The sequence below is a fragment of the Physella acuta genome, unplaced genomic scaffold (genome assembly GCF_028476545.2).
Source record: "Physella acuta isolate Inbredline_101_S28 unplaced genomic scaffold, ASM2847654v3 ptg001544l, whole genome shotgun sequence".
NCBI lineage: Eukaryota > Metazoa > Mollusca > Gastropoda > Physidae > Physella > Physella acuta.
In genome coordinates this window covers 157475-174710 of record NW_026733059.1, presented here as the reverse complement: position 1 = coordinate 174710, position 17236 = coordinate 157475, and the positions used below count along the sequence as shown (strand labels likewise).

At 33.9% G+C, this 17236-nt stretch overlaps 1 protein-coding gene across 2 annotated transcripts in view; it reads left to right on the top strand.

Annotated features, from left to right (window-relative positions):
- LOC131928772 (uncharacterized) overlaps window positions 1-13942 on the top strand; it is a 35643-nt gene extending 21701 nt beyond the window's left edge. For both annotated transcript variants that reach the window (XM_059284897.1, XM_059284896.1), the window contains exons 10-13: window positions 7708-9505; window positions 10253-10631; window positions 10798-11025; window positions 11465-13942. In XM_059284897.1, coding sequence (XP_059140880.1) covers window positions 7708-9505; window positions 10253-10631; window positions 10798-11025; window positions 11465-11516 — 2457 coding nt within the window. In that variant the 3' untranslated portion in view covers window positions 11517-13942. The remainder of the gene's footprint in view (window positions 1-7707; window positions 9506-10252; window positions 10632-10797; window positions 11026-11464) is intronic.
- The last annotated feature ends 3294 nt before the right edge of the window (window positions 13943-17236 follow it).

Here is a 17236-nt window from a genome sequence, read left to right as displayed (position 1 = left end):
TGCTAAATGCATGTCAGATACAAGAAAATTGAGTGAGTGCAGCATTACAGAAACATAACAGCTTAGCAAGATAGTTATGTAATATTTGTTTTAACAAACGCTTTAAAAAAATTACAGCTTCTGATTTACTTTGATAATTACTGTACACTTAGTATCAAATAAAAGGTAAACAAATAACTCTTTCAGAAACATTACTGTTATAACTCGTTTTGGAAAAATGTTCACGAAAAACTCTTAAGGCCTTTAAGGTTTTGTTTTCTTTTATCTATTATATAACGCTGGTGGTAGTGTGTCATGCAGTCTTCGCTATAGATTTTGAAAGTCTCTCCCTGGGCGCGGACGGCCGGGAAAACAAGTTTTTTGGCGGCGGTTTAGATGTCGCCTTGGGTTCGGGGAGGAGAGATGTCTAGGCGAATGTTTGTGAGAGCGTTGGCTCTCAATTGTTTTTTGCCGTAATTTAATTTTTGTGAATATCCATATTCAAACCTTAGTACTACCCACACCAGCGCGCAGCATGGTTATAAGCTACACGCGCAGTGCGGTACACTGAAGGAATATTAACCCCAATGAAGGGAACCGGGCTGTAAACTCTCAGGTAATATTCATATCCACACTGTGGCGAAGCACAGGTATAAGCTCTAAGGCAATATCCATATCCACACTGGCGACGCACGTGTTTAAGCTACTTGTGTGTAGCGCTATGCGCTGAAGGAATATTAACCCCAATGCCGGGACCCTGCAAACTCTGAGGTAATATCTATATCCACACTGTGGCGAATCACGGGTATATGCGCAGCGCTGTGCGCTGAAGGAATAAAATGATTCACCGTGGCGGAGCATGTCCACACCGTAGCAAAGCACGGGTATAAGGAATATCCGCCCCAATGCGGGGACCTTCATCCGTGCGCAGGGCGGTATACATATTCACAGCCATGCTGTGACCTGCACCCACGCGCAGCACAGTAAACTCTGACGTAATATATCCCCATCGTAGCGAAGCGTGGTAAACTCTAAGTATACCAACAAAAAATATCTGCCCCAATTGGGGGACCCCCAGCGCTGTGAACTCTGAGCTAATAACCATATCCACACCGTAGTGGTGCGCCGAAGGAATATTCGTCCCAATGCAGGTACCTGCACTCGCACACATTGAGGTAATAACAATATCCACACTGTGGCGAAGCACGGGTATACGGGAAGCGTGGTGCGCTGAAGGAATAAAATGATTTACCATGGCGGAGCACAGGTATGCAGCTAGTATATTTATATTATGCTAAGGTGGAATTTAAACTAAATAGTGTATGTATACATCTTGAAAAAACAAAAAATGGATATAGAACATTCTGGGTCTGAGGAGACAAAATATAGTTTTTAATGGTTTAAATCTTTAACAGTGAAGTAGTTTAAAATCATATGCCACACCTTAGACTAATGCATGAAAATTCCAATACAATAATTAAATAATAGTCTGTATAATAACAGCATTTTAAAAGTGTTACAAAAGGAAACATCTTTGAAAAACTTATTAGCCACTTTTACCATTGCAACTAAAAATAAATTCAATTAGTGTATTTAAAAGCTTATTACACTTTTTTTTGTTCATTTTCTATTATTTAACTAATTTAGACTAGCCTATCGCTTGACCTACTTTCTTTTACCATCATCATGGTAATGATGGCTGCCAAAAACGGTGATTCCGTTTTTTTTAACAATGTTTGATGGTCATTTCAGAAATATATACTAATAATCATTCTTTTTGCGTAATAATTAGTAATATTCAACACTACTGATATAATTTTAACTATGGACTTTTAGTGTTTTATGCAAGCTTGCCATTTGTACATTATTTTTGTGCTAATTGCTGAGAATATCGAGCAGAACATGAAGTAAGCAAAAGGTGAATTGCTTTATTTAATATTATTGTAAACTTACTCAAAAATACTGTAAACTATAGAAAATAATATATTGCGGCCTACTAATAAAATAATGTTATGGCTTTTTCACAAATCATTTTATATGCTACCTATTAAATTTGATAAATAAAATTGGTATCAAATTAGAGGTAAGTAAATGTAGTTTTTAAATGTTTAAGTCATCTTGAACAATAATGAAGTTTAAAATCTTAGGAGACACCCTAATTTAGACTTAAGTTAAAAGCATATACTTTTTTACATTTGGTACTTGTTCTTTCCTTGTGCAAGGTGAGACTCCATCAAACTTGTGATTTTAATGTTCAGTTATTAAGTGACTCACTCCAAGTATTAAAATCCATTTATAAGCAACAAAAAAAAAAAAAAGAAATAATCTCTTTGTCATGTTCAATCTTAACATACTCCATCTATCAAAGCTTTGATTATAGTTTTATAGCATGTCCAATTTCCTGCTCTTTTCTTCATTTTTAAAAGGTTTTTTCTATCAATGTAGCCCCCTTAACAATTTTCTCTGTAATGGTGTCTGAAGGGTTGGACGGCCTTGGTCTGAGACTTACTATCATCCAAATATATAACTATTATAACCACCACTTACTAATACCCAACAACAGGGTTTCTTTCAGTTTCTTCAGTGGGGGAGGGGGGGGGGGGGGGGCTGGACACTTGTTAAAAGATAGGCCCATTAATTAATATAAATCATTGAATTTTTTTTGTCCGTGGAGACAGGGCTGCCCACCCATCACCTTCCCTGAGAAATACCTGAAAGAAACACTGCCCAAAAAGTGTTTAATGAATCTTGCATGGCCAAACTTCCTGTATTCATTTTAGAAAACCCTTTAACAAAAATATATTTTACTTTGTCAAATGCATTAAAATTAAGAAAACAATTTATTGGGGCGTAAGTATTTTTTGTGTGTGCTAAATTGTGTTAAGAGATTTCTAATTTATCAACCTAAAGAATGAACTTGCAAATTTTTTTCTTATTTTTTGGGTATTTAAAAGATTGTTAATTTTTTAATGCAGATTTAATTTTAGTATCTAGGAATTGGTTAAAATATAATGCTAAGTCTATATTATTTTTTTAAAACCAATTACAGAGATGTAACTTTTCTGATTCTTTCCCAAAGTCTGCTTTTACCATTTGAGGAAAATTTTCTGTATAGACAAAGTGAAAATTTTCCACAAAAAAAAAATATTTTCAGCTGACCATCTTTTTTTCTTGTTGTAAAAGCAACTGAAATCTTTTTTTCCTACTAACAAAAAAAGAGACTATTCTATGCCAACAAATTTTTTCCTTATACAAGCAGGATTACATTTTTTTCTGGTTAGCAGAAGAATCCCTATTACTGCCACTACAGTTCGGATGAAGAAGGAATTGTTAGTTTGTCAATGTTGGTTAACTTCAGTGACTGTAAATGTGCACATTTTTACAATTTTTTATTTATTGAAACATGGTGATCGCTCAGGGTCAATGTACCTCAGGTTCAAAGAAATGGCTAATATATTTGAAGAAACAAATGTTTTCATTATATAACTTTTACTCAACTTTACAATTTTTTATAAGTCTCCATTATTCAACCAACCCCTCATCTATATCATGGTTGAAACAATGTGAGCACAGTCTGTGTGCACTGTTATTTTCATAACTAGTGTTCAAGTGGTTATTGTTTTTAAAGTGAAGTTTCAGTTGTTTGAAATGTTCTTAAAAATCTTGAAATACCATAAATAGTTTGAAAAAATTGCCGGCACTGTCACTGCTTCCAATTCTTTTCCTCTTTATCTCCCCCACCCCTTTTTTCTTTTGCGGGTGGTTACATCTCTGCAATTAATATTCCATTTGTTCTTTTCAAAAATGATAAAGTCGAAAACCAACAGTACAAAATGTATTTGTCTTAAAACCCAATCAGAATTTTGTACCATATTCATATTAACTGAAACAACAATTATGTACATTTTATTTGTGCCTCGCACAAGGATTCTTAAACAGTAGCCTTAAACACTAGCTCATCTGATTCATTAAGTGATCATTACTACCTACTTAACATTTAAATTTTATAGACAAACTAAATATCTAATTAGAAGTTTGGGGTTCCAGTTACCAAAACTTGTTCTCATCTGAACACTTGTGAATGCAAATCCCAGTTTCTTTGTTTTACCCGAAAAAGCTGACACCGGATTTACTACAAAAATAAGCTTCATTGTTTCATGGAAGAGGTCTGCTGTCAATATGAAAAAACACCCCGGGACATGCTGCGACACACCTAAATGACCAGACCAAAACTGCGCTCACTTTGATGGCAAGATGAAGACTTAATTAAACTATCGAACTCTTTTAACTGTTTACCATTGATCGTCATCCACTCACTGGATCATCCATTAAACGAATATCCTACCCAAAGAAAACACTACTTTTGGTCCCTAACACTTTAGAGCTTAGAAAGGTACTTGTTCTTTTACCAGTTTGTCTCTAGTATACATAACGTTACTTTATTTAATGAGGTAAAATTACTGCCTATGATTACTATGTATCTTTAGACACTAAGGTCACAATATCTCTACAAAAGTATGCAGTGTTTGTAATATGGTAAAATCTGATTTAAGCTCTTTGTAAAAAAAATGTCAATTGTTAGAAAAAACATGACCATTTGCTAAAATGATTATTCCCCTGTACCGTGTCATCCACAAAATATCAGATTCCAAAACCAAATGGCATTGGTTCATTATCACCTACTGTGTTATTCCAAAACATTTTGATATTTATTTTACACATAATGATGGACTCAATGTTTTACCATATCCAGTGCGCTTAATTTAATATTTTTAATGGCCATGATTCATAACATATAGGTCTTCTTCAACTTTTCACTTGTCGAAGTGCGATCTTTCCCAGCCACTTGATTTGGTCTTTGATGAGAAATGCTTGTACCCTCAAGAAGCCTGATTTATTTAGATGGGAGTCTTCTGGTGAGGGCCTTGTGTATGTTTTTCAGTTACCTGGGTTAATACTCAAGCTATCTGCTCCAAATAAAATAACATGCTCGGACCATTTTAAATGCTGATAAATTAAAACAGGGGAAAAGTAATAATAAAAAAAATATATTTCCTTTTTTCCCCCCACAATCTTTACCAAAGTTGAGTGAAAGCTAAAAGAAAGTACAAGAAAAATTAAAAATTGTACCACATAATTTGACAGACATAAATGCTCATCAGAAAAGACTTCAGTTTTCATAGTCATTTTAAAACTAATGATTCATACATCTAAAGGGACATATTACCACCCCCAACAGTAAAAAAAAATAATTTAATAAACCTTTTGAAAAAAAACATTTTCATATTGTTAATCATTCATTTTAAAATAACAATTGTATGTTATTCCTTTTGCAGTTAAATATCTAAAACTAAAATTGGCATAACATCAATCATTATAAAAACCATCTGGAAACTGAATTATCGATACCCTGTTAAGTTTTCCCAAAAAAAATCATGAAAACAAGTTATTGTGGTTAAAAGTATTTTTTAGAGCAATAATACTATTTTTAACATCTACTAGAAAAACTTTTAATTCTTTGTAGTTCTTTACAAAGACATTAAAATTTGTAATCATGAAGTTACTGATTAAACTATCATACAGCAGGAGAAAGAACTTAAAGGATTTACTTTTTATGTAAAACCATGACTGCATTTTTTTTTTAAAAATAAGAAAATTCTAAGCTTTGAAGAAATTCTACACACGGTATGCTGCCCTTCAACCAGCCTTCTATATATGCGGGTATTTAGTTACTACTAGAATACCCGTCATCCGTTGGATAACTGTGGGTTTCGGGGGTCATCCATCAAAAAACATCACGTCTGTCACTCAGAGGCATAGCGACCCTTCCCGGCGCCCGGGGACAAACTTTTCGATTTGAACCCCCCCCCCCAAGATTTCGATTTTCAACCCCCCCCCCACCCCCTTCAAACTTTTGATGTGCACCCCCCCCCACTCAAACTTTCCATTTGAACCCCCCTCAACCTTTCAATTTATTTTTCCAAACCAATTTGGCGCCCCAACATATGTCCCCCCCCCCACCCCCCCCCCGCCTCGCCTTCCCTCCCGCCCCCCCCCCCCTCCTCGCTACGCTACTGCAGTGTCACTTATCGTCACAAAAAACAGACCCCACATTCAAAAATATGTATCTTTTAAAAACACCGAAAACAACGATTTCGGACTATCCCTTCATATATTGACGTCACAGGTGACCTACTCAACTCTACTTCACCTGCCCAGTGTCCCGCAAAGTCTCAGACAACAAAAACGATTCCAGCCAAGCATGTCTCTGACCACACTATCCCTTCATTTGCTTAGGACAAAGAAACAGATGAACCCTACTTCACGTGCCCTGTGCCCCGCGAGGTCCTGATAGTCAACCTTATCATTCACATATAGGGCTTAAGAAAAAATAATTGAAAACGTAAAAAAAAAAAAAAGTTCTATTAATGTTTATGACACTGGCTTTAAAATTTAGCCTTCATTCTCCAAAGCAAATTTTAAAATGCTTTTCTGGCATATCTAGCCCTGGCCACCTATACCATGTTTAAATAATGTGAACACCCGCCATTTTGCTCGTGGTAAACATGGCCTAAAAATGGTAGGAAGTCATTCGTCCGGTCCGTACGCCATATTGTTGTTAGCAGCCGACCACGCCTCCAAGTTAGTGAGTAATCCTACTATATCTAGATATAAAACCTAGATAACAAAAAAATCCCATGTATTCTCGAATTAGATGATCATTGAAGCTAAACAAAGATTTATATAAAATAATTAAGGCCCGAAATAGATTCTAAATGTAGAATTTACATTAAGTCTAGATCTAGAATTTACAATGAGTCTAGTGACCTAGATTCTAGATCTAGATCTAGAATCTAGGCCCTAGGCTAGATTCTCGACAGCTGATCTTTAGACCTAGAGAAATTTATCGTAAAACTAAATGAAAAAGACAGTTGAAAATTGATATAAGTGTTGGAACGTAATAAATACAGCAAACGGACGTATTGTTTAAGTTATAGCCAGCAGAAAATTAGCTTTGTAACGCGTTAAACTTTTGAATGGGCCACAAAGTCTATGATGGGGTCCGCCATTTTTATTGTACCAAAAATGTAAACACATCAAGGGACGTCACTATCCCCACAAAGTTTATTCAAAGTATTAACATTTTTAAAAAAATACGGTTAATTTAACTATGAATAAATCAATAAATTAATTAACGTCTTTAAATAAATTTGTGATCAACAGTCTGTCTGCATTAAAAAATTATTCTCTACCTGCATACTATTTTACAGCTTTCCAGATAGAGTCGAACATATCACAATAGTCGATCAGGCAAACAAACAAATAAATATTCAAACATGTAAACAAACTTGAGTTTTAGTAGTATATAGATCATAGACTATGGTATTTAGTTTCTATCATAGACTATGGTATTTAGTTTCTATTAAGCTTTTAAATCGACAACAATTAAAATATCTTTGACATTAATACAATATTTGATATACATTTTTAATTTGATATGTCTTTTCAGCATTGTTTCCATCAATGTTTCAGAAACTTTGTATTTATTGGTGTATTATTAGAGGAACAAATAATCCAAAACTAAACCTTGAAAGTTTCAATGAGGCAATTATTTTCTTATGCATATAATTTCAAGAATGAACCACTGGTTTGCATTTGTTTTTTTGCATTGCCTTTAATTTATTCTGTATCAAAAATGTATTCAGCTCTTGTTTACTTACTACACAGGATGATGACTATACCAATGAAGTTAAAGAATCTCAGTTCCTAGAGAATGACAGTGTCTTGTCTACTGAAGTAACAGAAAAATTGCATGTAGCAACGTCTACCCAAGATTTGGAAAACAGTTATGATGAAAATTCCTCTGACTTATTCTCTCAAGACCTTGTTACATCAGACCTTTCCCAACCTGATGACAGTCAGTCAAAACTTGGGGATAGTAACATGGACTTTGTAGAAACTATGGACACACTTACTGGGGGTAGCAAAGATTTGTGTTCTGTAGACCGTGATTCATCCTCTAAGTGCATTTTCAATACTGGAAATAACAACTGTTTGTCTGAGAATGATCCAGAGTCATTCCCTCTATCCAAAACACACAGCAATACTCGTGATCATAACTTGAGATGTCATTCAGAAGAAAGATACTGTTCTTCTGATAACATTTACACATTCAAATCAGAAAGGGCAAAGTCAGTTGAATGCTGTGACAAAGACATAACAAATGTCTGCAGCACTTCATGGTATACTGATCATACAGACAAAGACCCTGTCTTTACATCATCTAAAGTTAACTGCATGTTAGGAAAAAACAGTGATTCACTCTCTTCATTAAAAATGCCTGATGAACTTAGTTTATGTTGTGCAATTCCCAATAATAGAACTGACGTTTCAAAAGGAAAACCAGTGTTACAGAGGCATTTATCTGCGGATAATGTTTCAGATGAAATGTCTTTGTTTAACAAGAGTAAGGTTATGCTTCAGCGTTATTTATCTGCTGACAATGTTAAAAGTGATGATTCTGATCATTGTGTTGATGGCGCTGTGGATTATTTATCTGCAGAAGAGTTATCACAAAAATGTCCTCTTGGCGTACATTCGCAAAATAGTTACCAGTTTTCAGATGATGGTCCTATTCAAGCTGAAGAAATTTATCGCTCATCAGATTCCTCATCACAGTACACTTTAAGCTCAACGCAAAATGAATGCAATAAAATTGGTGCTAAGTATATAAACAGACTTCATGAAAAAACAACTAATCCTTTTACAGCAGCTAAAGAAGTGAAGGAAATGGACAATCTTAATTATGTACATTCTGAAAGTGAATCAGGGTACAAACAGGTTGAAGAGTACAGCTCAACTGATTTTAAGCATTCTTTAAATAATAGCAGTCAATCTTCCTATAAACAAATCAATAAAACCCAAACTGCCTCATCAAATTATAAACAAAATGACTTAGATTTATCATCATATAAGCAAAGTTGTGAGGAAGATGTTGGAGAAATGGACACTGGTACATTAGATGAAGAAGATACACAACGTGAAACAAATGGTCCTGATATTTATCAGAGTTATGAAGAAAACTTAGTAGCCTCACATTATCAGAATGCCAGCATTGGGGATGGGCCCTTGCTAGCAGAATACAACACAGACTCAAACATCTCTAATCAGTGGAATATAAATAATAATGCAGAAATGGATCAGGATATTACAAATACTTCAAATGTTAGCTGTGAGAATTTTCCGTCATCATTTTCATCTAATCAGAACACCATTGCAGAAGTCAGTGCCACATCAGAACCCAGTACCTCTCGTGCTTCTTTATCCCCAACACCATTGCCTCAAGCACCGGCACATTCCCATAGTGAGGATGACCACGAAGGTGTTCTTTGTACTGGAGATCAGTCCTTCAAAAGTGCTGCTGCACGCCAATCTGCTTTGATACCCTTTATGAAATCTTCACACTCAGTACCATTTGTTCCAAACATTAATCCTTCTTTATATGCTGGTGCAGCTGTTGTGCAAGGTAAGATTATTTACTAGTTCACAAATAAGTTCAGTAGTTTTTTTTTACCCAGTAATCATAATATTAGGAAATTAGGTACTAACATGCTTTTACAGTAATTTTATGGCTATTTACTGTTAATAATGTTTTTTTAATCTACTTTTTTAGGCAGTCTATATGATAAAGATGTGCCTAGTTTAGTCAAGCTTATTTTCATTTAATTACCATATTTCATGGTCATGTTAACCAGCATTCATTAATTAGTTTGTTTTGTGTGCAAAGTTTGCACTCATACCCTTATTAGCCTTATAGCATTAACACAATTTAGACAGAGCAGAAGACATGGTAGTTATCAAATATCATGTACTACATAGATTATTTTAACATTCCACCAAACTGTTTATACAAAATTAAATGATCCTTCTTGCTTAATTAAGATTTTAAAAAAAAATAATTTAAAAAATGCAAACTATTATTTGAATGAGAGGATGGCTGACTTACCCACACTTCTCTGGTCTTTAAATGGGCAAAGAATCTAGCAGATAGTACACTGTACACTTTATCAGATTAAAGTGAATAAAAAGAAATTTTCAAAAAGAACATATTTCATAACTTTTAAAAAAGTATTTTCTAAGCAATTAATTTGTGTTACTTGAACTTGGTATTAAATTAAAGAAGGGAAAATAAATATTCCTCCTGAGTTAAAATATGTTTAATAAACCATTTTATAAATGAATCTATTCAGTTTAACCTTTCTGTTCTCTGTAGGTATGAGTGGACCAACAATTATGTCCAGCTCTTCAGTTCACATTGCACATCCTGGTGGTGCAACCATAATGCGCCATCAGACAGTTAGTGCTGGTGGAGGCATAACACAGGCAACTGTTATGCAGCAACAGGCCATGGCCAATGGTGCTCAGGCTACCGCTGTTCTTCAGCAGAGAACTCTTACTAATAGGGGACAGACCATGGTTCTCCAGCAACGCACTATGACTACAGGCCTAGGAGGAATGACTCAGCAGACTGTAGTACAGCAGAGGCTGGCAGCTCCAAATAGCGTTGCTCAAGCTGTTTATCATGCGAATGCAATGCGACAACGTGCTATTGCAACACAACAAGCTAACCTGATACAACAGCAGGCTATGCGGTAAACTTTACTTTTTTTATAGATTATAAATTTAATTACATAATCACCACTCTCAGTATTGAATAAAAAAGAAAAAATGTATAAAATAGTCAGTTATACAAAAATTTGTTCAATTAAATATTACATTTACTTTAAGTTTGACATATTTTAAAATTTCACTCCTCAGGATCGCTCAAGCTAGAGTCATGAATACACAGATGTTAAGAGCTCAGGCTCTTAGTGGAGCATTTTTACAGCAAACAAGCGCAAGAAACTGCCCATCTATCTTAAACGCTAGCTTAGTTCGAGGGGGTACACCTGGTTCAGTAATGCAACAACTTGTTCGTCAGAGATATCTTGGGGGACCAGTCATGCCTGGGAGGGGAGTTCAGATGGTTGCTGGTCGACCTGTTAGGTCAGTTGACAAAGTGTTAAAATGATTTAATTGATATTATAGGTCACTGTTGGTTAATTTACTGTAACTTTTTGATGTTTATTTATTGAATATTTACACAATGTTATTTGCATGTGGAAAAAAAATTATTTTAACAATAAAGCGATATGGGTTCTAGTACCAATCCTTAAAATAAGTGCATACTTCCCTTGCTTGCAATACTTCATATATCATACATTTATGTCTATTTAAGATCCATGTATTAAATTATCTTAAAACTAAATAAGAAATAAATTCTGTTTATAATTTTCATTGCAAAAAGTGGGTAGTATTACTGTTAGTTAACTTGTGTGATTTGGATGAAAGTAAACAAATCTCATGTATATTGAATGTCTGTGCTAAATAGTTTTACATAGCTGGACTACAGGCAACTATACTATATGATTACATTGTCCTACAGGGTTAAGCTGACTTATACAAGAGAAAGTTTGCCAATGGATTCCAATACATGAGATGCTACAAGTACCAGATGAACACACTCTGAATATTAGAGATTTATAAACAAGTGATAGTGTGGCAATCAAGAATATATAAGTTTCACATATTATCGTGCTGGTTTTTAAGGAGAAATTTTTGTAAATATTTTAGAAGTATTGCTGTTAAAAGTGTTACAACTATTAGACAAAATTTTTAATATCCATTCATTTCCAAAAAGCTCCTAATGTGTGAATATGTACTGTAGTTGGTAAATACTAATTTATCAGTGTTTGATTGTTGGGTTGTTAGAGACCAATGTCCATTGCATGGATTATAAATGTTTGATGACATGCTTATCTTTATATTAATTTACTCTAGTCAATAATGTGCATAATTTTTTGAAGGTATACTTCCAATAATACATATGCCTGAGTGCCCTTTTTGCAAAAAAAAAAGTATTATACAAGTTAATGTAATGTAAGTCATTTCCTCAATCATAATGTATTTAGTATCGTCATGTATTTGAAAAAAAAAATCAATTATATGCTTAGACTACTATTTAAAAATAAGTTATGTGGATTTAGTTAGCTAAACAACTAAAAACATATCATTCATAAATATTTTATTATTAATAAATTGAATTAGTAAATTAAAATTGTATCATATCACAACTTTCTGGTAATTAGACTCCTCAAAGAAACAAATTAAATACTATATTAAAATATGTTAATTTTTACAAGTCAGGTAAGGGTCATCCATAATGATTGTCATGCTATTCTCTTAACCAGACATGTCACCTAATTTTTTTTTAAAAATAACCTTTTTTTTCATTGATTTTTATTTTTATGAAGAGTATAATGCATTCTACTTCTCATTTCTTAGATCTCACACCCAACCCTACCCTTTGTATGTTCCACATTATTAAAGTCCGAATTTTCTTACTGTGTGATGTTTATGGATGACCTGCATAGAAGATTTAGCTCTCTACTTTTAGAGTTATTCTGGCAGTTTCATTAATCAATACTCTACGTTAATTTTTAGCTTTTAGAACTAATTTTACATATTTTATAATTAAGAAAATTAAAAGGTTCATCTTAGTAATAATGAAACAATTAAAGTGGATGTTACAGTTCACAGGGCTGGCCTCTGCACTTTCATGTTCACTCATAATTTATATACTGTATCCATTTAACATCATCTTTAAGTCTTTCACAATATAAAAATAAACTAGAAAAGTTTGATGTCATTTCATGCTGTTGTTTTTAATTAAATGTTTCCAATTATGTATTCAAATCAAAATTTTCTATGATGGTTTTAAAAATGTGTGCATGTTCTTTGGACACAAAAATCTAAGAATGTAATGGAAGCTTTCCATTATTAATTAGTTTTTCATTAGTGCAATTAAAATTTTATTACAACCCCAACATTGTAATCTTTGTTTCCATAAAATAAAGAGTGCAATGAAAAATTTAGTGATACATTGATAGGTATACCTTTGATATGTTGCTTTTTTTTTTCAATGATTATTATATGAACAAAAAGTAACCAAAAAAGGTTAGAGAACAATTTTTGTGCTCTTCTTATTTATTAAAAAAAAAAAACATACTGTGATCATAATAATTATACTGCCATGTTGTGTATGGTGTTTATACAGGATTTACAAGTTAAAAACATTCCTTTTACTGTATTAAAAGTGAAAACTTGAAGTTAGTGATTAAAATGAGAAATCCACTCACTCTACTATCAGTTATTACATGAAGTTAAAACTGTGTGAAAGAAATATTGACTGCTGGTGTGTGCTTGAATGTGACATTAGTTTGTATTCTACTTTTAAACCAGGCTTGTGTTTGAAAATAGTACCATATGATGAGTGTACAATATATTGCTGTACGTAAAATAATAATGCTTTGTGGTTTTTTTTTTACATTATTAATTTGCTCTGTTCATTGGAATGTTTGGATTTTTATGATCGTCATTATTTAAGGCATTTCACATTAATCGGTTTAGATTCCCCATAACACATCCTAGCTGTTTCATTTCTTTTAAAAATTTAAGCTATTGTTATTTTAATTTGCAAAAATTTTTTTTTTTGTTTTGTTCGTTTCTTTACATTAATCATTAAGAATAATTTCAGATTTATTTTCATGGGTAATTTTGTATTTTAAGGTAGGTAAAGATTTTTTTATGTCTTCTACCTCAAAGCTGTACCCAACCTAATTGTATTGGTTTTGAGTTAGTTTTAGCTTTCTTTTAAACAGCTATCTAAAAAATAGTTGATGTTGTTTTATTATGGGGGAAAATGTTTAATTACCACAAAATGTATAGTGACTTTTTCATGGTAATGACATGATCAAAAATTATGTACAGGTAACTCAATATCACTTCAGTATTTAATTGTTTAACATGATGTTGTTTTATGTTGTTTATTAGTCAAACGTTTTAATAAATTATTTTTACATTCCCCATTTTTCTTCAGGTTATTTGAAAAAAAATTAAACGTTAATTTATACTCCTTAATAAAGAAAGAAATATATGTAAACAATTTAGGATATTTAAAATTTTAATGTACATTTTAAAAAAAATCAATTGTTAAACTTGCAAAAAAAAGATTCATTGTATCACATTTCAGTAAACTCTTTTATTAAATGTGAACACCTTTTATTTCAAACGTTAATGTCATAGACGCCAGATCAATCAAATAGATGCTAGTTTTGGCACTTCTATCGCATAAATAATGCATATTGTACTCAGTCTTCAGTTGCAGCCCAATGATCTGTTTTCCCAAATGTCTTAAAGTTAAAGGAAAATTCTGGACAAAGGATATTTATTTGGTAGGGAAGAATAACTTCCCATCCCAATACATTATACAAGTAGTCATTAAGTTAAAGCAAGACCACGGCAGATTTAAACCACCTGCTGGGGGAAAGATATTCCTGTCATGCCAAAAGTAATTAATTATATTGGATGAAGTAGTATCCACTATTCTTCAATTGTCAAAGTTAAATGGGTTTTTTTTATGAAACGCTGAGACTAAGAGTGAAACTGTATAAAGTTATAGGGAATTACTGGCTTCCACGTAACCTGAAATCATAGATTTATTATATTAGTGTATGGAGCAGATCCCTCGATGAATAGGAAACGCACATATCGGTCTTTAGTAAAATTTAAAAAAATAAATAAAAATAAATTTTCATAGAAAGAAATTCTAGATCTGCAAGTGACTAGTAAAAAAATTAACCCAGAGAAGTAAAGATTGAGTTCTATTGGTCACACTATATGTAGATAGTAAAGCTACGTCACTAAACCCCACTGATCTTCAAAACCCAGGGGCAGCAGAAAACAAGCCACGCATATAGATCTAACCGTCTTTCACTTTGGTAGTATTGTGGACCTTCAGGGCAAGACAGATGCAGATGTTAAACTCAAGGATCGTCAAAGCAAGAGCAGCCTTCGCTCAGTAAAGGAATATCTGGGCTTCCAGTGAGCTTTCCTTGGTCACCAAGGTGCTAATTTTTTTTATTTTCAACTACAATAGGCCTACAATGTAAAAATCAGTGCTGCTGTAAGGAGCAGATATTTGGAGGACGCTGAAGACCACCTTTGATGAAGTCAGACATTTGCCTCAGACAAATACTCAGGATCCGTTGGTTCGACAGCATGAACAACGCACTCCTATGGGAAACGTGAGGACAACTTTACGTTGATGAAAAAAAAAATTAGGAATTGAAGATGGAGTTGTTTGGTAGGGCACACACTGTACAGACCGCCAACCCATACCACCAGGCAGGTATTGAGTTGTAACCCACAAGCAGTGTTTCTTCAAGACTTTTTTTCTCCGGGGGGGGGGGGGGGGGGGCACTGGTAAAAGTATGTTTTCCATATAAATTCCATTTCGTTCGCGCCCCCCCCCCCCCTCCAAGAGATGCCTGAAAGAAACTCTGCCCACAAGGAAAGCGAAAAAGAGTTCGACCTAGAAGCACATTGATTTGAAGCCTATAACTACAAGTTGAGAATATGGCACAGGACAAAAGACTCGGAGAGACCTTTCCCTATCAGGGATGACAGGCAGTGATGATGATGATAGCGAATTGATACAGATCTAAGACCTAAGTTCTAACACGACAACGCAAAATCGAGGCAGGCTCACCAAGCAAATGATACTTATAGTAATACTTAAAATAAAATTATAATAATTATAATATTATATTCAGCTGAAAAGAATTATCCAGAGGAGTGGAAATTTGTTTCTGACAGCTCATATCCACCAGGTATGATGTAAGCAGCAGACAGTCAACTATTAATTAGACTGACATTGTGACAAAAAAAACTACTCTCTCTAACTTTAACTGGCGCTCTACTAGGGGCCGAGTGGGAAGGCAAAGAAGTTATTCATGCTTTGCAGAGGCGTAGCGACCCTTCCCGGGGACAAACTTTCAATTTGTCGCCCCACTCAGGAGCAAATGTTCAATTTTGCACCCCCCCCCCCTCAAATTACTTATAATGCAAAAATGCAGCTAAAATGACATTTTAATTTGTTTTTAGAACCCATTTTGGCGCCCCCTAAGGTCGGCGCCCGGGGACATATGTACCCCTGCCCCCCCCCTCCCCATCGCTACGCCTCTGATGCTTTGAGATATAGTTTTAATTTTTTTAGGTATTTTGAAATACATATATAGATCAAGTAGTTGACAGTTTCATGTTCGAATTTCCGAAAGGTGAGTTGTTTTTTTCTTTGGCCTCTTTGCAGCTGGAAATTGTTTCAAACTTATTCGTCTATAGTCTATACTCCGTATACGAGAACTTAAATAAAGCAGGAGTGATCTCTAATCTTTCACTTATTTTTCTTAAGTAAATAACAAAAAGGGTTGGGGGATGGCACTTCCAGTGCAAACACCATATAGAACTGTGTCAACACCACTCGTTGTTTATGGTTTATGATTATAAAATATCAAATTATCAAATTGAATATTTTTGAGAACTTGAAAATAGAGCGAAATTACTACTTCCGGTCAACGGAAATTACTCAAAATTTAACAGAAGGCAGAGAATTAGATTTTTTACTTACTTGTGAAATTTCATTTATCTATCTGAAACAGTACTCAAATTATAGGCTTTTGAAAAATTGAAAGTAGAATAAATTCCCCTTCCGTTTACCGGAAATCGCTGAAAAGATGATAGAGAACTACAAATTTGATATAATACTTAAGTTATATATGCAATTTCATCAACCAAGCTGTAACGGTACTCAAGTTATCGTGTTTACAGACATACATTCATACACACAGAGACATACTTACAAAATCGCAAAACTATGTTTTTCCTACTCAGGAAGGTGTAAAACTTCGACATTTTTAAAAATCTCAATTTTTTTTTCTTTTTGCACGATTACAGTACTTCCTCTATACTTCGTAAACGAGAAAGTAAAAAGTGCAGAACAAATTGTACAGGTTGAAGAAGGAGTAATAACTGGTCTGTTAATGGTGAAAGAACAAAACTCTCAGCTTATAATCAGCAAAGATAAATGGTTTGAACTTTCTAAATCAATATGCAATTCAACTGGATCGTCAAGAAAACAAACTCATCAGCTTTTATGGCTCGGAGATAGTTATCCGCTGTTCCCTAGCTGCGTATCAATTCAGATTGAAAATTCATCGAGAGCTATAACGATATTAAGAATAAGATGTGAGTAAAACATCTTTGGGGCAGTGACAAACAACAACGCTAGTTGTTTGGTCAAAATCTTTGTAGGCTTGTT